General features: G+C 39.9%; 1 protein-coding gene across 1 annotated transcript in view; it reads left to right on the forward strand.

Annotated features, from left to right (window-relative positions):
• TRPM2 (transient receptor potential cation channel subfamily M member 2) overlaps positions 1-24,977 on the forward strand; it is a 1,046,990-nt gene that overhangs the window by 344,861 nt on the left and 677,152 nt on the right. The window contains exons 17-23 of the mRNA XM_073646321.1: positions 4,360-4,505; positions 8,922-9,034; positions 15,641-15,751; positions 16,535-16,763; positions 17,148-17,266; positions 19,591-19,723; positions 20,527-20,698. Coding sequence (XP_073502422.1) covers positions 4,360-4,505; positions 8,922-9,034; positions 15,641-15,751; positions 16,535-16,763; positions 17,148-17,266; positions 19,591-19,723; positions 20,527-20,698 — 1,023 coding nt within the window. The remainder of the gene's footprint in view (positions 1-4,359; positions 4,506-8,921; positions 9,035-15,640; positions 15,752-16,534; positions 16,764-17,147; positions 17,267-19,590; positions 19,724-20,526; positions 20,699-24,977) is intronic.

A 24,977-nucleotide genomic window follows, 5' to 3' on the forward strand; every position in this document is an offset into this window, starting at 1 on the left:
ATTTACAAATTTCCATAAGGCAAATAAGCCCTAACTAAAGGTTCTGTGATTATTAAAAAGGTAATCTTAACTATATATTTATCACCTTATCAGTTTGTGCAGTTTTAAAACACAGTTTGTGTTGGTCCTTCATTGATGCAATTTTCAAATACTGTGTTAAAGCTTTTAGTTAATACTTCTATTAGCCGATCAATTGTGGAAACTCATGGCCAGAGAAGGAGATAGATATTATTGGTATGTAATAACTCCTAATGAACAAATGTCTCACAGGAATTTAGCACTGAGCTCTTTCTAGTAAAGAATCTCTCCTTCAGCATCAATCTCATTCATACTGACTTTTGATCTTATATAACCAGTACAAAAGGTTAGTAATATTAGTAATCTAATTAGATAACAACTGACTTCCCCTATTTTGTGGCTCACTGTCACGCACAGTATAGGAAAGACAAAGTGTGACACCAAGGGATGAGGGGAAGGGAGCCCAGACACTAGGGAAAGGGGGAAGTGGAGACCTCCTAGGCTGATCTGCAATCACCCTGTCTACCCCTACCGTCCCTATATTGGTTCCTCACCAATCGCCGCACAGGAACCTATCCCTGTATTTCCTTAGCACTTGGTCCTAGATAGGGAAGGGGGGATGAGCGCTAGTCGATCCCCACTGACAACTAAAGACATCAAGGGGAGACAGACACAGGGGAAGTAGCTTAGCTTGGGACAGCTTCAGAGCGATGGCACACACGTCCTCTTAGCTCCAGAGAGGAAGTAAGAACTGCACTTGCTCCAAGCCATCACAAGGAGTCATGTGAATGTCACCGGCACCTCTCTCTAGCAACAGCCAGTGTTTAAACACCCAGCCTAGGTGTCAATTAGCAGGAGGGAGGTAGCCGCTGGGTCCTAGAGTGAGACCGCTAAGAAGGTGTCTGTAATGGCAAATGAAGAGATCTTCTGCAACCAACTGCAGGGTGACTGTCTGACACTTCTGACACACCTGTGACACTCACTCTGATTATAGTATCAAAAAGCACTCAGTAATTGGTGTGGCCGCAGACCAACACCTCACTGATTAGTATGGACCAACTCTCAAACATTGCTAATAAAAATGATTAGCTGCCTCCCCAACTAGTTTCGCCATCACTGGCCTCATCAGGGGACTAAGGCTATAATGAAAAGTAGGTGGGACCCCAAGGTTTATAAAACATTAGGTTAGTGATGTCATATTGGTCCTACAAAGGAATTCCTCCTTAAATCTAACCACATTGGCAGACACACATCAATCACAAAAACCTCAATAAGTTCACAATAGGTTCACAAGATTATAGGGAGGTTTCTAACATGTCCAATCCTTCTGTCAGTTCACCTTCAGCACCAATGATTGAATTCTTCCTGGTCGAACTTGTTAGTAATGGTCCAATCATTCTTTTGGCGCCAGGTGACGGACCCTGACCAATCAGCCACTGATGACCTATCCTAATTTTGATCGCAATCGCATTCCCCATTATAAGAGGTTGTGCACACTTATGCAACCACATTATATTCGTTTTTTTTTTCATATTTATATTCCACCTCAAAGTAATTTTGTTTGTTTCTCAATGGTTTTGTACAGATTTTGGGTGACATTAAAGGTAGAAAAAGTTCTGAAATGATTCTTCTTGGTGCAAATTTTTACATGGCAACAAACTGTCATTTTAAAAGTGATATGTAGACGTTTGTACAGTATATGATACACACTCCTCAACATTGAAATTGCATCACCAAGAAGTAAAATTGTGGAATTTTGGAAATCACAGAATCGATAGACATGTTAATGACATGTGACAGGGGTTGACGAAAAGTAGCACCAAAACGCATTTCGGAGTCTGGTGCCGTTTTATCAGGGGAAGAACCCCATGGGTAATACTTTTATTATTTTATTTCATTAACCTCACTTTGTCCATTTAGATTGCTATTTAGTGATGTAGTACATACAGTTATATGAAAAAGTTTGGGCACCCTTATTAATCTTAAGCTTAATGTTTTATAAAAATTGGTGTTTTTGCAACAGCTATTTCAGTTTGATATATGTAATAACTGTTGGACACAGTAATGTTTCTGCCTTGAAATGAGGTTTATTGTACTAACACAAAATGTGCAATCTGCATTCAAACAAAATTTGACAGGTGCATAAGTATGGGCACCTCACCAGAAAAGTGACATTAATATTTAGTAGATCCTCCTTTTGCAAAAATAACAGCCTCTAGTCGCTTCCTGTAGCTTTTAATGATTTCCTGGATCCTGGATGAAGGTATTTTTGACCATTCCTCTTTACAAAACAATTCCAGTTCAGTTAAGTTTGATGGTCGCCGAGCATGGACAGCCCTCTTCAAATGATCCCACAGATGTTCAATGATATTCAGGTCTGGGGACTGGGATGGCCATTCCAGAACATTGTAATTGTTCCTCTGCATGAATGCCTGAGTAGATTTGGAGCGGTGTTTTGGATCATTGTCTTGCTGAAAGATCCATCCCCTGCGTAACTTCAACTTTGTCACTGATTCTTGAATATTATTGTCAAGAATCTGCTGATACTGAGTGGAATCCATGCGTCCCTCAACTTTAACAAGATTCCCGGTGCCGGCATTGGCCACACAGCCCCAAAGCATGATGGAACCTCCACCAAATTTTACTGTGGGTAGCAAGTGTTTTTCTTGGAATGCTGTATTTTTTTGCCGCCATGCACAACGCCTTTTTGTATGACCAAACAACTCAATCTTGGTTTCATCAGTCCACAGGACCTTCTTCCAAAAAGAAATTGGCTTCTCTAAATGTGCTTTTGCATACCTCAGCCGACTCTGTTTGTGGCGTGCTTGCAGAAACGGCTTCTTTCGCATCACTCTCCCATACAGCTTCTCCTTGTGCAAAGTGCGTTGTATAGTTGACCGATGCACAGTAACACCATCTGCAGCAAGTTGATGCTGCAGCTCTCTGGAGGTGGTCTGAGGATTGTCCTTGACTGATCTCACCATTCTTCTTCTCTGCCTTTCTGATGTTTTTCTTGGCCTGCCACTTCTGGCCTTAACAAGAACTGTCCCTGTGTTCTTCCATTTCCTTACTATGTTCCTCACAGTGGAAACTGACAGGCTAAATCTCTGAGACAGCTTTTTGTATCCTTCCCCTGAACAACTATGTTGAATAATCTTTGTTTTCAGATCATTTGACAGTTGTTTTGAGGAGCCCATGATGCCACTCTTCAGAGGAGATTCAAACAGGAGAACAACTTGCAAGTGGCCACTTTAAGTAGCTTTTCTCATGATTGCATACACCTGGCTATGAAGTTCAAAGCTCAATGAGGTTACAAAACCAAAAAAAGTGCTTTACTAAGTCAGTAAAAAGTAGGTAGGAGTATTTAAAACAAGAAAATGATAAGGGTGCCCATACTTATGCACCTGTAAAATTTTGTTTGAATGCAGATTACACATTTTGTGTTAGTACAATAAACCTCATTTCAAGGCAGAAACATTACTGTGTCCAACAGTTATTACATATATCAAACTGAAATAGCTGTTGCAAAAACACCAATTTTTATAAAACATTAAGCTTAAGATTAATAGGGGTGCCCAAACTTTTTCATATAACTGTATATACCTACCTGCACTGTAGCACCACTTCATTTTGTATATCTTATGATACTTAACTCTATGCAATACAGACAATATATATGACTATACTTGTCCTTTCATCTCCTTTTTGCAATTGCCACCTTCCTTTCTGACTCAACTGGTTTTTAATATCTTACTATGTTGGTGTAATAAGATAAACTTTGGTAATTACTTTGTGGCTATATGTCCTGTGTGAATATGTCTTTCTATAATTTATTTGGACTATTGCCAAATACTGCATGCACTCATATTGTGGTGCTATTCTACTTAATATATACTTTTTCTATGCATATACTTGCACTAAAACTGAATAGTATAGCACCTTTGTTTGCCTGAAAGTCTGTCTTTCAATATTCATAAGCTGTGGATGTTTCCTGCTTACCCATTGCTGGCTTACAGTTTTCTCGCTATGCCTAGTATAGAGAAAAGGGGAAAAGCTGTATTACAATAACAGGAAAGTGCTGGGAGCCCACCTTTCAAAAATATCCACGTCATTGTGAGTAGGTCATTTAGAGGACTCTAATATAATTAGTGATTTTAACAATACTATTGCTAAAAAATGAACACATTGTTGGAATAATAGTGTCAGTACTTTTTGCAGTCACCAGCCAGGGCATCATAACCCTAATGGCACTTTCCTATTTTTAGTTATAATGAGAAATTAAGAAAAATAAAAAATTCTGATGTATTAGTAATAAAATAACATATTTCCCCTTAAATGCAGGTATCTTTTCTGAGAGCTATAGAAAAGATGAAGAAAGAGCTCTGAAGCTTCTTATACGGGTTTCTGAGGCCTGGGGACAAACCACTTGTTTAAAACTTGCTCTTGAAGCTAAAGATATGAAATTTGTATCTCAAGGAGGTGTCCAGGTTTGTTCCTATAAAAAGTGTTTAAATTGTCATATATTGAGATACAGCTAAGAAAAATAGTCAAAAATCATTAACAATAATATATACTTAACCCTTCAGTGACCAATGAATTTTCAATGTTTGCTCTTTTGTTTTTCCTTCTCTTGTTTCAAGAACCATAACTTTTTTCTAGATCTCATTGAACATAGCCATATAGGGCTTATTTTTGTGGAACAAGAGGTAGTTTTGATTGAAACCATCCGTTTTATCACACAATGTATCCGGAAAATTTCCAAAATTTTGGTGAAATTGCATAAAAAAGCATGGAAACCAGATTGTTCTGGCCAGTACTATTATGGTGATATCAAACTTGCCCAGTATTTTTACTATTTTAGTGGTGAAAAGAGATTTTGAAATTTTTCCGTCGATTGTGCTGTTTGATAGCTTGTTTTTGAATTGACATTTTTATTCATGCAATTTTGAGTTATACTGTATATGACATTTCATTTTGATTGCTTTTTTATTGCATTTTTGAGAGAACTATGTTTGTTTTTTTGTCTTTAGTATTTAAAGTATGATTTAAATAATATTGTGTTTTGACAAATCGGTCTTTTTGGACATGACGGATGTCACAGGAAGACTAACATGGCAGTAATATGGGCCCTACTGCTGTCCTAGCACCAGAATAATGATGTAATTTAAATGACACTGTCAGAGATTGACAGTAGCAATTAAACAGTTAGCGACAAATGCTGGTATAAAGCAGGCTCAGATCTTGAGCTGCCTTCATAGTTTCTTTAACAGCCGATGACAATAATGTTCATCATGGGTTGTTAAGCAGTGATATATATTGAGTTTTTCTTTCTATTCTCTCAAGAGGTAATACACTCCCCTGTCATGGTTGTGCATGGTGCTTTTTATAAAAAATTATGTCATTTTCATCAAAACATTTCAGAAACAGCCAAAACTTATTTGGGATGACTTGTGTTTGACAAGTCCACAAATTAAACATTCTGTATAAGCGATTTACTATATACAGTTAGGTCCATATATATTTGGACAGAGACAACATTTTTCTCATTTTGGTTCTAGACATTACCACAATGAATTTTAAACAAAACAATTCAGATGCAGTTGAAGTTCAGACTTTCAGCTTTCATTTGAGGGTATCCACTTTAAAATTGGATGAAGGGTTTAGGAGTTTCAGCTCCTTAACATGTGCCACCCTGTTTTTAAAGGGACCAAAAGTATTTGGACAGATTAAATAATTGTAAATAAAATGTTCATTTCTAGTACTTGGTTGAAAACCCTTTGTTGGCAATGACTGCCTGAAGTCTTGAACTCATAGACATCACCAGACACTGTGTTTTCTCCTTTTTGATGCTCTGCCAGGCCTTCTCTGTGGTGGTTTTTAGTTGTTGTTTGTTTGTGGGCCTTTCTGTCTGAAGTTTGGCTGCATTTGGCTGGATCTGAGCACACAGTATGGCTCTGAATACATCAGAATTCATTCGTCTGCTTCTGTCCTGTGTCACATCATCAATAAAAACTAGTGACCCAGTGCCACTGGCAGCCATGCATGCCCAAGCCATCACACTGCCTCCGCCGTTTTTTACAGATGATGTGGTATGCTTTGGATCATGAGCTGTACCACGCCTTTGCCACACTTTTCTCTTTCCATCATTCTGGTAGAGGTTGATCTTGGTTTCATCTGTCCAAAGAATGTTCTTCCAGAACTGTGCTGGCTTTTTTAGATGTTTTTTAGCAAAGTCCAGTCTAGCCTTTTTATTATTGATGCTTATGAGTGTTATGATCTGCTACAAGCACTAAGGAAAGAAAGGAGATCTGTCCCTACAATAGAACTAAGCTAGATCCCTACGATGTAACGGGGAACCTGATCCTGCGATCAGACCCGCTAAAGTCCTCGGCTAGTCTGTACGAAGACCTATAGATGCAAGGGAGGGATCCCTACAAGAACTAGGGACTGGGATAAAGTTGGACACCTCCTAGCAGAAATTGTAGCAGTAAAAGACAAACACACAACATAGAACATAAAGGTCCGAAGACCTAGCTAAACTGACTGAGAAAGGTAACTAAGCACCAGGCTAGCTTAAGAGTAGAAATTACAATGAAGTCCAGCAAGGCCTGGAGGGCGGAGCAGGATTAAATAGGCAAAAAAGGTCATGTGACCAGCAAGATAGAAAAAACCTAACAGGAGAGTTCTAACAATGAGTGGCTTGCACCGTGCAGTGAACCCTCTGTATTTACTTTCATGCAGTCTTCTCTTTATGGTAGATTTGTATATTGATACGCCTACCTCCTGGAGAGTGTTGTTCACTTGGTTGGCTGTTGTGAAGGGGTTTCTCTTCACCATGGAGATTATTCTGCGATAATCCACCACTGTTGTCTTCCGTGGGCGCCCAGGTCTTTTTGCATTGATGAGTTCACCAGTGCTTTCTTTCTTTCTCAGGATGTACCAAACTGTAGATTTTGCCACTCCTAATATTGTAGCAATTTCTCGGATGGGTTTTTTCTGTTTTTGCAGCTTAAGGATGGCTTGTTTCACCTGCATAGAGAGCTCCTTTGACCGCATGTTTACTTCACAGCAAAACCTTCGAAATGCAACCACCACACCTCAAATCAACTCCAGGCCTTTTATCTGCTTAATTGAGAATGACATAACGAAGGGATTGCCCACACCTGTCCATGAAATAGCCTTGGAGTCAATTGTCCAATTACTTTTGGTCCCTTTAAAAACAGGGTGGCACATGTTAAGAAGCTGAAACTCCTAAACCCTTCATCCAATTTTAATGTGGATACCCTCAAATGAAAGCTGAAAGTCTAAACTTCAACTGCATCTGAATTGTTTTGTTTAAAATTCATTGTGGTAATGTCTAAAACCAAAATGAGAAAAATGTTGTCTCTGTCCAAATATATATGGACCTAACTGTACATGGTTAAGAATGTTTTTGGATCTGTACCAGATCTTTCATCAGTTAAAACTAAATAAAGTATCTATCAATCTATGCACATGATGCAGAACAACCACATTGAAATGTATCAGCTTTTCTATTGACAACAAATTTGTCAAGTGAACATACCAAACCCTTCTAAAGCCCTTCTCCTTTCATAGCACTGTCACCTCTGCTGTACTGCCTCTCCCACTGTCTGGAGATGAAAGCTCAAAGTATCACTTATTTCTGTTGTGTTCAATCAACTTGTACTCACTCTGCAGTGAGAGCAGGATGTCACATATCTCACAAAGTAATAACCTGCCTGATTGTCACGAGTGTGTCAGGTTTGAAAGACAGTCAAATGGGGTCTGGCTGTAGAAGATGGCTGCGTTTGGCCTTGCAAACATCTTCCTGATCCTTTTATGATCTCTCTCCCATTAGGACCCGCGGTGATCCTCATCTTGATTGGGGATTATACCTCTAGGACCCAGCAGTGATCCTCACCTTCTGTTGCTAATTAGCATGCCCTTGCTGTATCCTTAAATACACTCAGTTTCTCCAGAGTGATAGAATGTTCTGATCTATTCAGGCCAGGAATTCTAGTAGTTGGTTAGAATTTTCTTGGATTTCCTTTATGGATTGTTGCTGTGTTTCCTCCGGTGTCATCTTGAAGCTTAGTGTATTCCCTTGTTTATTTCCCTTGTGTGTAGTTTAGTTTGCAGTGGGGCTGACTAGTGCTCACCCCTCCCCCTCCCTACCTAGAGCCTAGGTTTAGGGTCAGCTAGGGCCAGGTTTCCTGCTCGGCAATAAGTGCAGAACCTATATAGGGTCCATAGGGGAGTCAGGGTTTGTTGTTTTAGCTGTTTAGGGGTCTCCCCTCCCATTTTCTCTACTTGTAGGGCATCTTTCCCCTTTCCTTCATTATATACTGGGTTTCCCCTATACCCAGCTTGACACTGATGTGGGTAAGAATAGTAAAGCAGAGGTGACAGTGCTATGAGAAGTGGAGAGCTGATAGAAGGGTTTGTAAACATATCTTCACTGCCCTTTCCCCCCCGCACTGACTCATGCAGGAGGTTAGACCAGGAGAACAGAGCTGTCTGACATTATAGATCTCATACACTGAGAAACCAGCTCTAAGCTATTTTGGGGGAATGTTCTTTTTCCCCACGAGTGTTGCTGCCTGCTTATCATTGAGCAACGTCATTCAGGGGAAGAAGTACATGTGACCAGTAAAAAACTATCTGATAACACAAACTTGAACTTAATGAAACTGAACTCATTAGGTGTCAAATACTTTAATTGCTATTATCTCTGCAATGGAGAGTTAAAATAAAAAAAAAGTGCTATTCTCCTCTGCAGCCAATATTACATTTCTCATCCAATTCAGCATGAAAAATTTGGGGAAAGGTCCTCTTTAACTGTTTCATAGATTTTATCAGGTGCTACATTTTTATTCTTTACTGTTTTGAATGTTTCCTAATAGGCGTTTCTTACAAGAATTTGGTTTGGAGAGCTGAGTGTTGACAATGAGCTGTGGAGGGTAATCGCTTGTATGATTTTCTTTCCTCTTCTTTATACACGCCTATTAACATTCAGGTAAGTAAAATAGTATTTAAAGTGAGTTAAAATGATGCTGCCATATCTGAGGTCATTATGAGTGACAGGGCTGTGAAGCAAAGATGGTGAGATTTAAAAAAAAAATTCTGTCTCTTTCATAGAAGTCTTGCCCGTTATATAAGATTGACGATTTTATAATGTGCCAGGCTCGCATATTATTTTGTAATGTGTATAGAAATATAATTTTTTTAATCATAGATGGGAGACACTTTTAATCACTTTATGGTTGTAATTATTGGAGCTAGCTTAATACGGTAATTGATCACTGTATATCTATATAAATAAATATGTTTTTAGGACATATGACTTGGGACTAAAGATGCATCAAAAGACTGGAATAAAATGGGTTATATCTACGCTGCCGGCGAATAAGGATTGTGGGGAGTTGGAAATCCAGGAATGCAGTTTATTATCCTACGTGTTTCAAAGTGTCACACTTCTTCATCAGGACAAACCACAATAATTATTGGTTCGTCCTGATGAAGAAGTGTGATCCTTTGAAACGAGTAGAGTAATAAATCGCACTCGTGTTTTTCCGACTTCTCACAATCCTTGTTCGCCGGCAGCGCAGATATAACCTATTTTACTCCAGTCTTTTGATGTTTCTCCAAGTCGTGGGTCCGCTGCAGCCTTATAGTGGTTATGATCACACAACCCAACCAGGTGAGCACCATTTGCGCACATTCTTCACATTTTATCCAGATAATACCCTACTGCGTTTATTGTCCTTCCAGCTTTCTATCCTTGGGACTAAAGATGGGCACATATTTATTTGAGTGGAATTGAATTCAACTTGACTTTTACAAAAATCCATATTCTCCAGGATATGATTTTTTTATTCATTCTCCCTGCGCGGTCATATTTTGAGTCTTCCTCTTTAATTAAAAATTCTTTACTATTGATTCTTAAGGCTGAGTGCACACGATGCGGTTTTAATGCATTTCCGCGGTTTTTAAATCGCCTCTGAAATGCATTAAAACCTCTTGGTAAGAGGTCTGCCATGCTTAGCAATGATAATCCGCATGTGCTGTGCACATGATGTGGAAATTTACGCTGCGGATTATCAAACAGCTGCACAACCAATTTAGGCGTGATTTCGCCGCAAAATCGCGCCCATTGACTTGCATTGAATCGCAGCAAACCCGCATGTATTATATCTATACATGCGGATTTGCTGCGTTTCAATGTAAAACAATAGGCATAAAATCGCACCGCGGCTGGTACCCGGGTCGGGAGAGGAGGCTGCTACTCCTTTCATCTGACCGCTGCTCTGGTTGTTAACAGCGAGAGCAGCGTGGAATGGAGAAGCAGCAGCCTGCTTCTCCCAGCCCGCGTGCCACCGTCAGTGTAAAAAAAGAATCAAAAAGTAAAAATAAAAAAATAAACCTTCATACTCACCTGTCCAGAGGCCCCCGGTGTCCTCCTGGGTGATGCTGTACTGTCAGCGGCTCATGCCCCGCAGTGTGCTTCCAGGACCCGCGGTGACGTCACTGATCACCTGATGGTCATGTGACCATCAGGTGATCAGTGCCGCAGCAATCAGCTGATGGTCACATGACCATCAGCTGATTGCTAAAGCTAGTAATCAGCTGATTGGTCTCATGACCGATCAGGTGATGATGAGCGTGGGAAGATTCACCCGCTCTCTTGCTCACCGGGGCTCATCAGCTGATCTTCAGCTGATGAACCCCAGTGACCCCCTGCAGCACTGTATACTGACAGGTGGTGATTTTACACCCCTGTCAGTATACAGTGCTGTAGTCTACAGCTTTGACATCAGTAATTGCTGATGTCACAGCTGTAGAAATGATCCGGATTGTCGTGGGACCTTGGCATTACGTGGATTACGTCGTTGACGGCGGATAGGTGAGCAATATTGTTGTTTGTATTTTTACATTTTTTTCAGGAGATCGAGGGCTTAGCAGAGGCATGTAATATAAAAAATTGTAGAACTGTGTCTATTTTATTTCATTAAACTTCTTTATTCTGGCCGTGTCATTTACTGAAAATGCGCTGACCATTTTACTACACGGTTAGTAATGGGGGCTTCTTGAAGACGCCCTCCATTACTATCCTGGGCTTCACGTCAACCGCAAATACAAGGCTGACATGAACCCCAACCCCATTACCCCCTGCCACCACTACAGGGCAGTGTGGAAGAGCGAGTCTAAGCGCCAGATTTGGTGCATCTTATGGATGCGCCATTTCTGAGACTTCTGATATTAATAGCCGTGGAGGGGGCTAGTATTCATGGCCCCTTCCATAGCTATTAATATCAGCCCGCAGCTGTCTAGTTTAGCCTTTGCTGGCTAGATTTCATAGGGGGACCCCACGTCAATTTTTGTTCTGTGGTCCCCCTGTAATCTAGCCAGTAAAGGCTAAACGAACTGCTGTGGGCTGATATTAATAGCCATGGAACATTGTTGGCTAATGGCCCCTTCTGCAGCTACTAATATCAGCCCCCAGCAGTCGGCTTTCCCTCTTCTGGTTATAAACATGACGCAGTAGCCCACGCCATCTTTTTTTATTATTTTAGGCTTTGTGCCCATAATTCAGACGTAGCACCGCTTTGGACGCAAATTTCTGCTGCGTCCAAAACGTTGCATTCTATTGAACGCAGGTAAATCCACATGTGTTCACTGAACCATGCAGATTTGCCGCATTCAATACTTTCTAGTGGTCAAATTTCTGTTGTGGAGACTAGCAACTCCACAAGAGAATTTGACATGCTGCGCTCCTGAAAGATGCACCGCATGTCAGTGTCTGCGGGCGATTCGCAGCTTCAGATGCACGCATAGCGGACATGGGATTTCTAGAGTTCCCATCCACTATGCTGTAACATCTGGACGCTGCGGGTTTGGCGCTGTAAAAACATGCAGCGTCAAACCTGCAGCGGCTCCTGACCGTGGCCACGTACCCAAACTCACCCGCAGCATGTCAATTTCTGTAGTGGACATGCTAGTCTCCGCTGCAGATTTTGACCGATTGAAGTGTCATTATGTGAGGTGGATTCACATTTACTGACAACAAAAGAGCAGCATTATAACTCCGCGTTTTGGACGCAACATAAATACGTTGCGTCCAAAGCGCTGCTGAGTGCTGATCGGGGAGGGGAGACGTAGGTGCTAATGAACCATCTGTGAGATGTTAATTATGGCCAGGGAAAATGTTTGCCTAGTGGCACATTCCTGGGCTAAAAAAAACAGCTCACAGCAGTCGCATGAATTCCGTGAATAGAAATCCAATGAAGATTGGGTGAATGGGACTGGCTGACACCCAGCTCTTTAGTTTGGTGATGTCAATGTGTCATTCAGACCTTTTCATGACCAAACAAAGTAAATAAATACACAGACACAGTGTAAACAGTTTATTTGAAATACAACAGACCCATTCTTTAATCATTTAAATGAACCAATATACTCACCCCATTTCTTATGGAAATCCAAGGGCTTAAGCAATGTTCCAACAACTTTATTTAGCTCCAAAAATCATTAATTGATGCTCAAAAACACTTAAACAATGCATTTAAAAACGCATCAAAAACGCATGTAAAAACCGCATGCGTTTTTTCTGGCAAGGAGAGACAAAAACGCTCAGGAAATTTCTGCTGCAAATATGCATTGTGGGCACATACCCTAACACTCATATAGTAAACTTAGTACTGTAATTTCAATGCACACAATGGGTACAAAGCTTGACAGTTACATCACCTTAGCTTGAATGTTACAGAAATCTGTAAAACAATAATTAACCAGACAAGCATCTGTTTTCAAACACTCACGCATACACCTACACTCAACAAAGCTTTGATCCTAACTTGAATGGGTCTACGCATCCATACACATTCACCTGCAAGGCAACTTCATCACCAGTGCCTATTTAAACCCAAGTTTGCCATTCTACTACATTTGAACCTAGTTCCCAGAAAGTAATTTTTGGCACACATCAGCCTGACACCCATTTAAATTAATTTCTTCAACTACTTGAACAACTCCTTTTTAAACAATACAATTCCCAATGTAATATATAAATACCTTATATTCAGCTGCTTTATCAGCACCGGGTCTCCTGAGGCTTGCATGACATAGTTATGCCACCTGAGCCCTATAGTCAATCAGCGGTTGTTAATGGGCTGTTGCGCTCACACTTACTATAGAGGTCTGAGGTTCGGTCAAAGGAAATAAGAGCACAGCAGCTTGATAGCGCCCACTAATTGCCTGCTGGGTTCACATGACATAACAATGTCAGACAAGCCTCGGGAGACCAGACAATGAGTACAGCTGGTTTTGGAGGCTAGTATAAGATGTTTTTATTTTACATTGGGAATTGCATTATTTAAGAAGGGGTTGTCTGAGTAGTGTACAACCCCATTTAAGGCTGATAATATGCTCAGAATAGATTGCCTTAGCAAGAGTCCGCAAACTATCCAATTTCATGGCTAAGACACTTCAATTTTACCGCTACAGAACTACACACACCCCAAGAAGCAAGTTGCAGTAAATCACCTTCATCACACATGCCACTATGCAGGCCTTACTGGCTGTCAATGCAGCATATACAGTACTATGCAAAAGCGTTCTGCAGGGTGGAAAACATGCACAGTAAGAATTTTTTGAAAAAATAGTGTTAACAGTTTTTTTAATACTGAGGATAAATTTTAATGCATGTTTGGGGTCATTGCCCAGCTGAAGAATAAATTTGGAGGCAATCAGATGCTTCCTGGATGATATTCAATGATGGGTAAGTAACATGTATTTCTCAGAATTGATAATGCCATTAAACCTGAGCAAGTTCTTAACTTGATTAGCTGCACATCTTCTGATTTTGAAGGAAATAAAATGTGTCTTTCATCTTCCCAAGTTTTCTTGGTCAACCACTGCATTTATAGTCGTCAACATTGCCCATATTTTGGTGTCCTCATTGATGAGGAATACAAACAGATATCTATGCATTTTGCAGTATCATCAGTGAGGCGTCTGAATGACTCCAAATTTATTCAGCAGCAGGACAACAACTCAATCCATTGTCATTATTAATTATCTTCAGTGTAAAGTAGAACAAGGAGTCCTGGAAGTGATGATATGGCCTTCACAGAGCCCTGATCTGAACATTATCGAGCTTGTCTGGGATTACATGAAAAGACTAAAATATTTGCACAAGCCTACATCCACAAGATGTTTGAAACAGCCTTCCTGCTGAGTTCCTTTAAAATCTGTGTGCAAATGTATCTAGAAGAATGAATGCTTTGATGCTGTTTTGAAGGCAAATGGTGATCACACAAAATATTGATTTGATTTAGTTTTCTCTTGTTTATTCACTTTGCATTTTGTTAATTGATAACAATAAACTATTAACACTTCTATTTTTTAATGCATTGTTACTTTGCATAATTTTTTCACACTGCAATGCAGCGGCTTGCTGCATTGCTAATATGTCCAGGGGGTGTGCTCTAGCTGACCACCCCCCCCCTCAGGTGACTGATCACGTGACTGTGACATCATCACAGGTCCTGTGTGCACAAAAGGATATATAAACCCTGGTAGTTTTGAAACAGGTATGAAAGGCTTGAGGCCTGTTCCCTGTGTGTGGGACACCGTTAGCCTGGAGAGGCCTGGTGAAGCCTGGTGAGTCCTGGAAGGCAGAGACTGGATGTTATGTGTGTAAACATACCAGTAGCCTTGGAAGGTACGAGGCCTGGAGACCACGTCTGGGAAGCCGTAAAGCCACAGCGGTGGCAGAACCGAGCTGAGAGAAGCATCTAAAACCCGGCAAAGGTAAAAATGCTGCTTGATGTGGACATTGATATTGTTACCTTACTGAAGACGGTATCTGGAGCCAAGTGGACATATCTGTCACTAGAAAGGCTCTTGGACATTATATGTGTAATATGTCGGCGAGCCACTGAGATGGACTCTGTTATGAGCGGTTTATGATAAGTAATAAACTGCTGGACTGTGAAATACCGGAAAGACGTTGCATGTGTGCTTTGATTGACCCGGTGAAGCGAGTTCCCCTCAGCATGATGAGTAGCACTGCCTTACAACACCTGCCTAATACTTTTGCACAGTGCTGTATAAATATTTAGTAACATGCCTTAACAGAGAAGACAGAGGAGCAGTCTTTCACATTGCCACAGTGATATTTTACATTTTTTTCCTGTAATGGTCGTAGTGTTCTACAGTGCAAATTTTCCACTGAAAATCTTTGGAGGCAGCTTGTGTGTGGTTTTTATGTGGAGATAACTCAGTTGGAACAAACCTTTAATTGTTGTAGCAAATTTATCATAGAAGGCAACTTGCAGTCACAATATGCCACAATATGTCAATAAAGTTGTCTAGTTTTAGCTTTTTAGCTAATATCACACCACTATGGAGAAATGTGGTCCATAATTGTCTTAATTCACCAATTGGTTGACTACTGCATTCTGTTCATATTATTTATTACATACATCTATCCTTTCGCAGTAGATTTGATAAGAAAAATGGCCTGGGCAGCAAAATGCACCTAAAATGTTTTCTTATTTTTTCTTAATTTTTTTTCCATAAAGATAATCCAAATATCAGTAATAACATTATTTTATCTCAGGAAAGACGAGGAAGTGGTTCACATTCAAGTTATGAGAAAAGAAAACAACACAGAAGTATTTCCTGATGATCCAGCACCTACTGAAACTATGAGAAATAGAATAGCATCAAGGTAAGTATCTCAGTAACAAAGAGGTAACATTTCTTTTTTGTTGGTTTGTGATAACAGCAACAATTTTTATAAGACCTTGTTTAGGCATTGGGCTAGACAGAAACTCAAAATTTAATGAACTATGAAATTTATATATGTAGCTAAATAAAACATATGAGTTATTACTAGCTAACTATAATAGAGGGTTTCATAGATAGTAATCACTGAAAAGAAAGTTTCATTTTCTTATTTAGAGGAGATATGCCATAACTAAAACTTTAATATTAAGCTTTTTCACTATTCCGCTTTAACGTTTATGAGCCACTCTCCATTGTGTTGACAATTTTCCCCATCATCTTAGATAACTGTCAAACAACTATTTAGCCATAGCTACGGATTTGTTCTTCTCTGTTGTTTCAACCCATCTCAAGATATTTGATGCAAAATTATCAGCCTTTTAAAACAACACAATTTTATGATTTGTCATGATATTGTATGTGTATACTTATGTATCAACGTGAGGGAATCTTTGTTACATATGCTTAAATTATTTAATGTAAGAGACATAACTAGAGTTGAGCGAATTTGTTCGGCATTTCAAATTCGGGTTCGTGCTCAGGGTTCCGGCTTGTTCGCGCCAAAATAATGGCTCCGTCCATGAACATCCCTGATTTGCCACGCTGTCATGCAGAGTTTTACAACGACAATTACAATTCCTGCTTTTGTTCATATAAAATCCCAAATCATCTTGTAACCCCATGAGACAGATACGGGAATTTTTTAAACCCATTTATTTTATTTTAGGTCACAAACTCATACCCTTAAAAAGAAGAATGTGATGACCCCCACTGACCGTTTCCAAGCTTTCTTTATGGCACCAGTTGTTATTTTCCATCTAAACATCTTAGCATACTTCGGCTTTCTTCTGCTTTTTGCATATGTGTTAATGATTGATTTCCAACCAAGTCCTTCATGGAGGGAACTCATCATCTATTTCTGGCTCTTTTCACTGGTTTGTGAGGAAATCAGGCAGGTATGTAGATACAAAGAAAATTTTTCTTCCAACCAAAAGGTGGGGAAGGGGACAACATTTGTTAAAATTACAATAATAATACATTCATCTTGTCTGTAGTGTAACAGTTATTGCTGATTGTAAGCAATGTAGAAAGTAAGTCTTACGACGGTAAGAGTTACACTGAGGTTTCCATAGTATAGTATTAGCAAGGCGCTGTAACAATGGTCAATAAATCAGGAATGTGGCCTCATCTGTTGGGTGTTTGGAATTGGATAAACAGAACACTGATCTAAAGTTTTCTAATAACTTGCATGTATAAAGTAATGTCTAAAAATGTAAGGTCTTTTTTTCTTTTTTAACAGAAAGTAATACATAAGGATGATTACTAGTCTATCTTTGCAGGTGCTATATGACCCTGATGCATTTGGACTTTTGAAACAAGCTTCATTGTACATCAATGACTTCTGGAACAAGCTGGATGTCTGTGCCATTCTAATCTTTATTAGTGGCTTGTTCTGCAGGTTAGATAACACTAGTGTTTTTTTTATTTGATGTTGTGGGACCATTGTATTAAACTTGCTAAAGTATTGTATTTTAAATGTGCCAGTATTTCCTTTATAATGTGTTGTTTGATCTCCCACAAAGCTACTTCAAAAATTAAATATGAAAAATATTTTAAAGCAAAATTGACATACTAAATGGTTTCCAATCTTTAACCTTTTGGTACATGAACTTAATGTATGCAATGGATTGCCCTGGTCTTCCACATTAGTGTATATTCCATGAAAAGCTTCTTCTGTATGCAATAATCATATCAATAGGACCTAGTACCTAGACTGGGGCCAAAAGAATGTCTTCAGTGAGTATAACTTTTTCTCATTTGTATAGTAAAGCTCACTGGCTTTCACTACATAGGGCCAGCGTAGCATGATTAGTTTACAATATGATGTCTGTATAAGCCTATACCATGGCTTATGTATATACCTCATGCCTCCCACCAGGGTATACCTCTGGCATATATACAGTATTTCTGCTGGATAACTTGAATGCTGTATACACTTAATTTACTTAGAGGCTAAAGGACATTCATGTAAGGCTGAAACCCTTAGATGAGGCTAAAGATCTTGATAAAGAAAAGGGCTCACTAGTCAACTTATCAACACTTTTGGGCCTCTATTCATCAAAGTGTTTGTACCATAATACCAGAATTGTGGTGTGAAACACTATGAAATGTTTCAATTTTTTGGCGCAGCTCGAAATTGGGCAAAAAAATGTTGATGTTTTTCTAACACTTTTGGGCCAGTTGCACCAAAGTGGTTAGAGCTGGGGTGGAGCTGAGGCAGGATGGGGCATGGCAACACCAGCTCAAACAAATTAATCAAAAGTGGCAGCATGCAGCACATCAGAAAAGTGCACACCAATGAGAAGTTGCGCCAAATTCATTAAAAGAAATCTGTCACCCCGTGGCACTTATTTAACCTCTAATAGGGGCATACAGGTGATAGATATGTAAATCTATACCTATCTGTATGCCTCATATTAGAGGTCTTGTTGCTGTGAAATGCCATTTTATTCCTACAAGTTTCTGATGCTTGTGGGCCCGGAGCCGGGAAGAAATCCCGCCTCCTTTGTTAATTATAATGTTCTCCCCCCTCCTCTGCATGTCACAGTGCCCTGCAGTTGCGGCAGCCAAATCCTGCACCTGCGCACGTCACCTTTTACACAAGGCGCCCTTTTTTCTCTCTTCTATGTTCATTGTAGAGCAGGGAATTTGTGCGCAGGCGCCAGGAAGTCACTGTGTGCTACATGATATAAGAAAATGTCAGATTTGCTATTTTTTCTCATTCCCCCTAAATGTACGCATGTTTATCAATAAATTATAGCCATCCCAAAATGATACCAATTGAAACCCCAACTTGTCCTTGAAACAAAAAGATATTTAAGGCTTTTTGACTGTGGCTACAAAAAAAAAACTAATTTAGTGATAAATCTCTGTGCTGCACATTGACTATAAATAGTGGCCTGTGAATGTTGCCTCTTAAAAATAATTCGCTTGAAAAATATTTACTTGAAACATGCGATGTAATAACTTCAGCTCAAAAAGATCCTTATTCCAGCACCGCAGCCCACATCACCATGTTTTGTCCACTCTGGTGTATTATTAAGAATAGACAGATTAAGCTTTTGGGTTTAACTTTGCTTTCAAAGTTTTTAAGCCTTCACATACTTTGATGCATGGCTTTTTTCCAGACTTTTCCCATAGTTACTGTCCCATAGATACTGTATATGTAAGACGATTGTTTGCACTTTTCTGTTTTTGTGTTTTTTGTTTGTTTGCTTTTTCCCATAGTTTCTCTTTAGGTCAGTAAGAAGGCATGAATGATCTTTGGCTCTTTACAGAAGTGGCAATACCAATTGTGTACTCTATATCTTTAGCTTTTTTATATAATAAAGCATTTTTCATTATGAAAATATGTATTGCTTTTTTGCTTTATGTCCTTTTCTTATATTGTGGAGTCCAATGGGGTGACAGAAGAAGACTACTCCCTCTGTCTAACCATCTATTGCTATCCACTTCAACTAATTGGTCAAACCACTGGTCATATTGCCGAAGAGTGTCAGGTATATGTTACAGCTGACACCTGGCAATCATTCAGCAGGCTCAGTTTCTGTTTGAACCAACCACAAAATAATTGAGAATGCCATGGACTACACAATGCAAATTTTCTCAAACCTAATAATAATAATATATAAAGTCACTTTTTAATGTTTTTCTGTCTTTATTGATTCAAATTATTGCAGATTTAGTGTATAATAAATTATGATTAAAGCCTCTCTTTTACAGGTTAATACCAGCAACATTTTATCCAGGAAGAATTATTCTATCTCTAGATTTTGTTATTTTTTGTTTGCGTCTTATGCATATTTTTACAATAAGTAAAACTCTTGGACCTAAAATCATAATTGTTAAGAGAATGGTAAGTAATACTTATGTTATATTAGTATCTCTGGTTTGGAAGATCTATTTGCAATTAACATTACAGCATTTTGGGTCAGTAGATCCCAGACCCTTGTTCCGGAGCTCACCTATTAGCCAAGGCATAAAGGAACAACATAAAATGTGGCAAATTTACCAAAACTGTCTAATTCTTAGACAATTTAATCTTAGACCAGACACAGACTGTATTAAAATGCGCCAAATTTATCAAACTAGTTCACGTTGTTTGATAAATGCGGTGTATTATAAGACTGTCTAGTCTAAGTTTACATCATCCATTAGATTGCTTTTTTGCACTATAATTTTGTATCACTATTTTGGTGCATGATGTCACATATTGGGCCACATGCCTTCTTGTTGGACAAGGTACAAAAATTGTCTATTACACATAACATATATGATTAAAGTCACGAAAGAGGTTTTTTTTTAGTACAAATTACTACAGAATTCTAGCACGGTTAGCTTGATAAATATGCTCCCTTGTCTTTCTATCAGAAGTACCTGGTATGTTCACATATTAGAACAAATACCATTATTTTTCAATGGCCCCATGGTAGCACTTCTGGATAGCACCAAACATTTTTTACAGACAACATACCATAGATAGAAAATTACATTTCTTAAATAGTAATTTATTTTTCCACACACTGTGCATACTTGTTAGCATTATTTTCTACTGTTCACATCATCTGTATCTGGCATGCTTCCATACTGTTTACACAATAGATTTCTGTATATATAAAAAATAATGTGGCATCTAATCCAAGTTTTATATATTCACAGATGAAAGACGTCTTCTTTTTCCTTTTCCTCCTGGCTGTATGGGTTGTGTCTTTTGGAGTTGCAAAGCAAGCCATATTGATCCACAATGAGATAAGAGTGGATTGGATATTCCGCGGGGTTGTCTACCATTCCTATATGACCTTATTTGGACAGATTCCTTCCTACATAGACGGTATTAAATGTTTCTTAACTTATGACAAGAGAAAAGTTATATTAGCTGAATAAATAGATGTGTAGTCTAAGGTAATCTTTCCACGATTGAAAATACTGTAATGATGTTTGTCATATTTTTCTCATGTCGCTGCGCTATTTTGATAGAATCCTAAGTGGAGGCTCGAAATTGAGCCTTTCATGTACAGTGACGAGCAAAAGGGTAACAATGTTTTGAACTTTTGACTTTCAGGCTCCATATCTCACCATCCATTACTGCATTGAACGTGAGACTACAATCATTTTATATGTAAAGAGAGGAGAGAACAAGGCGCAATGGGTGACTCAGTATTGCAATTGTTAGAAGGGTATGGGGATGGCTACTAACCTTATGAAGTTGTGCACCTCTGCACAACCCCAGTGTAAAGCTCCACAAGCTCCGCTCTGTTGGTGGCTGTCATCTATTTCCAGCGGCGTTCACAGATCCTGATCTCTCGGTGGTGGATCACGTGGTCAGGTAAGTTGCATGTAACGCCGAGATGGACGCCCAGCTTCACCAACACCCCCGGCAGCGCTCCGGAGAGGTTAGGGCAGCGCAGCTTGGAAAACCAGGGTAGTAATTATAATTAAACTCCTCCCACAGGTGAAAGAACAATAAATTAAAGGCAGCTCTACCGCACCCCAACAGGGGGAAAGGGACAATCAGTGAATGTGAATAGCGGTACCAGAGCGCCAATAACAGGGCAAAAATATTAAAAGGACTGATTTATTAATACACACAACGCGTTTCGGTGGACACAGCCACCTTCATGAAGGTGGCTGTGTCCACCGAAACGTGTTGTGTGTATTAATAAATCAGTCCTTTTAATATTTTTGCCCTGTTATTGGCGCTCTGGTACCGCTATTCACATTCACTGATTACCATCATTTTATAGACAATCATCTCATACACAAATATGACTTGCTACTATTTAGCATATGATTAGTTATACAGATTCCTGTCATGTAACTACATTGTTACTGTTTTGCTCCTGGCGGTCTAAAAATCTTTTTCTTTCTGTATACAACAAAATGCAAACTGCTCTCACATTCCCTAATAGCTCAGTGGGATTTTAGGTTGATTCCCAAGTGAAAGGTCACTGGTTCGAATCAAGGAGCAGCCATGAAGAAGATTTCCCAAGAAAAGAGAAACAGCATCATCCAGCTCATCGATAGCAGTGTATCAGCCAAGAAAATTGTCAAACTGCATAATTTGAGTGCCATGACAGTTGAAAGAATATGAAATGAAGTCTGTACATCCATTCAAAAGCCAAGAGGGGGATGTCCAGGCAAAATATTGGAGTTAAAAAGTCGTCTCATCACAAGGTGTATCAGTTCTGGCATGACAAACACGGCAGTGGAGGTGGCTCATATGCTTCGTAATATTGAGATCAAAGAGTTCCATGCAAGCACTGTGTGACACACGTTACACAAGTCTGGAATGGTGGCCTGAAAAAAGGTGCCGACTTCAATATCGTCATAAGACATGCCGGCTCGAGTTTGCAAAAATGTACGAAAAGTTTACAGTAGGAGATTAGAAATGGGTATTTGAAGTGATGAGACAAAAGTCAATAGACTAGGCTCTGATAGGTGCAAATGAGTCTGGAAGTATCAAGGGAAAAGGGGCTAATGAATTGATAAATTGAAAGAACTGTCAATTTCGATGGAGGAAGCCGGATGATATGGGGTTGTTTCACAACCAAAGGCATTAGATACTTGACCATTTCAAGTTCGGCGGAGGAAGCCTGACGATATGGGGTTGTTTCACAGCCAAAGGCATTGGATACTTGACCAGGATCGATGGTGATTTCAATGCTGAGCTATATGTGAGTATCCTACAAGACTGGTTACTTCGTACACTAGAGTACTATGAGTATGAAAAGGATGACATAGTGTTCCAGCAGGACAACGACTTGAAGCATATGTCAAGATTGGCAAAGAAATGGTTCAATGACAATGAAGTAGAGTTGTTGGATTGTCCCCCACAGTCCCCAGACCTCAACCCTATCAAACACTTGTGGGAAGAGTTGAAGTAAAAACTATACATACTCAAGTGAGTCAACCAGTGTTCACCAATTTTGGGAACATGTAGAAGAGACCTGAGATCAGATTTCAGTTGAGACATGTTTGAATCTGATCGTGGGCATATCCAGAAGGATTAAAGCAGCGTTGAAAGCCGAAGATGGATTTACAAAATATTAACAAAATAATAAAAATTTAAATTTAGATTTTTAGGAGGAAAACAGTAACAATGCAATGACATGACAAGAATCTGCATAACTAATGATATGCTAAATATTTGCAAGTCAAATTTATGTATGAGATAGCCAAGATGATTGTCTGTAAAATGATGGTAGCCTCTCAGTACTCACCCGAGCATCACGGTGCTCGACAAGCTCGGCGAGTATTTCCAGGTTGCTCGGGCGGGAGCTCGGGTCCCCGCCCTGCATGTTTGCCGCTCTTTAGAGAGCCAATGAACATGCAAGGATTGCTTGCCACGCACTGTAATGCTGTAGCCATGTTGGTTGTGTGCACTACAGTGATTGGCTGGTCGCATAGCGTTATCAGGTCTATATAAGATCTGGTTCCGCTATGCTTGTCACAGTTTACTCCAGAAACAGGCAGAGTATTGAGAGCTGCTTCAGAGTCAGGGAGAGATTTGCTTGTTTATATTTAGTATAGGTATTCCACAGCAAATCTATATATCCATCTGAACATATTCAGTGGTGATAGCAGGAGTTAGGCAGGAGTTAGGCAGGCAGGCAGGGTTTATGGCAGACTGCAGTGCATATAGAACAAGGGGGTCCATTTCACGTTCTGTCTGCTGCTGTTGTTACAGATATTTGTAGACACAGCCCCAGATATCAGGGGCCAGGGCTAATTTTTTTTTTATCTTAATCCTGGTTATTTGCTTAAAAAGCAAGGCAGGCAGTTTATGTGGCAGACTGCAGTGCATACAGCAGAAGAAGGTCCATTGCACATTCTGACTGATCCTGCTTTTACAGATATTTGTAGACATAGCCCCAGATATCAGGGACCAGGGCTAATTTTTTTTATCTTAATCCTGATTATTTGCTTAAAAAGCAATCCAGAGTACATAATCTGCTCCATTTGCTTGTTAGCACTGCAGAATACAGTTTCCATATCACAGTGCAAAAAATCCAGAAATTTGAACTGAACGTGGAAAATATTAGCCAGCATTTCCATTTTGTTGCAGTGTGTCAGTGAAGCTATTCACACGAGGTCTCTGTGAAGAATAGTATTAGTAAACTACAGGCCCACTTTTTAAAACCGTGGTTCTCCGTCAGACGTATCACACATAACTGCGTTCCAAATTCAGCCATTTCTGGCCTCCATTTCCATTTTGTTGCAGTGTTGGTGAAGCTATTCACGTGAGGTCGCTGTGAAGAATAGTATTAGTAAATTACAGGTCCGCTTTTCAAAACTGTGGTTCTCCGTCAGACGTATCACATATAACTGCGTTCCAAATCCACCCATTTGTAGTGAACGTGGAAAGTATTGTCCTCCATTTAAAGTGGGCATCGTGCGTGGCAAGGGGCGAGGAAGAGGATGTGATAGTGATGGCACATGCAGAGGTCGAGTGCATGCCGAGGCCGTGGGCAAGCTGAAATTGTGCCACAATAAACACCCACATCTTGTCGCTCGACCTTCCTGTCCCAGTTACTAGGGGACTGCAGAACACCACTTTTGAACACAGAGCAGTGTCAAAGGGTTGTTGGTTGGATAGTAGATATTGCTTCCAGTCACTTTGCCACTACACGGTCCAGTCTCAGTAGCAGTGAGTCTGGACCGCATATTCCTCACCCTGATCCTCCTTCCTCCCACGATGCCGAGTGCCCGGAGATAACTGATCAAACACTTGTACACTCAGAAGAGCTGTTCACTTTTCCATTTGTAGATTCGGGCCTTTCGCCTGGCCAGCTTCAAGTGGGTGAAGAGGAGAATGCGTGTAATGATGCCCAAATATTTGAGCAGCCATGGTCACACGAAGGCGACGGTGGGAAAGTGCAATTACTGTCGCAAGAGATGGGTGATGATGAGACACAATTGCCAGAAAGTCAGGAGGAGGGCCAGTGTGAGGAAGTGGAAGACGAGGTGGTGGATGATATAGTAACTGATCCAACCTGGTAGGGGGACATGCAGAGTGAGGACAGCAGCACACAGGGGGAGAGAGGCGTAGCACCACAACAGGCAGGAAGAAGCAGTGTGGTGGCCGCAGACACAAGGCTGGAAAGCGTTCC

This window comes from Phyllobates terribilis, unplaced genomic scaffold, assembly GCF_046119375.1.
Source record: "Phyllobates terribilis strain yellow unplaced genomic scaffold, ASM4611937v1 Scaffold_9__5_contigs__length_417890890, whole genome shotgun sequence".
Classification (NCBI taxonomy): domain Eukaryota; kingdom Metazoa; phylum Chordata; class Amphibia; order Anura; family Dendrobatidae; genus Phyllobates; species Phyllobates terribilis.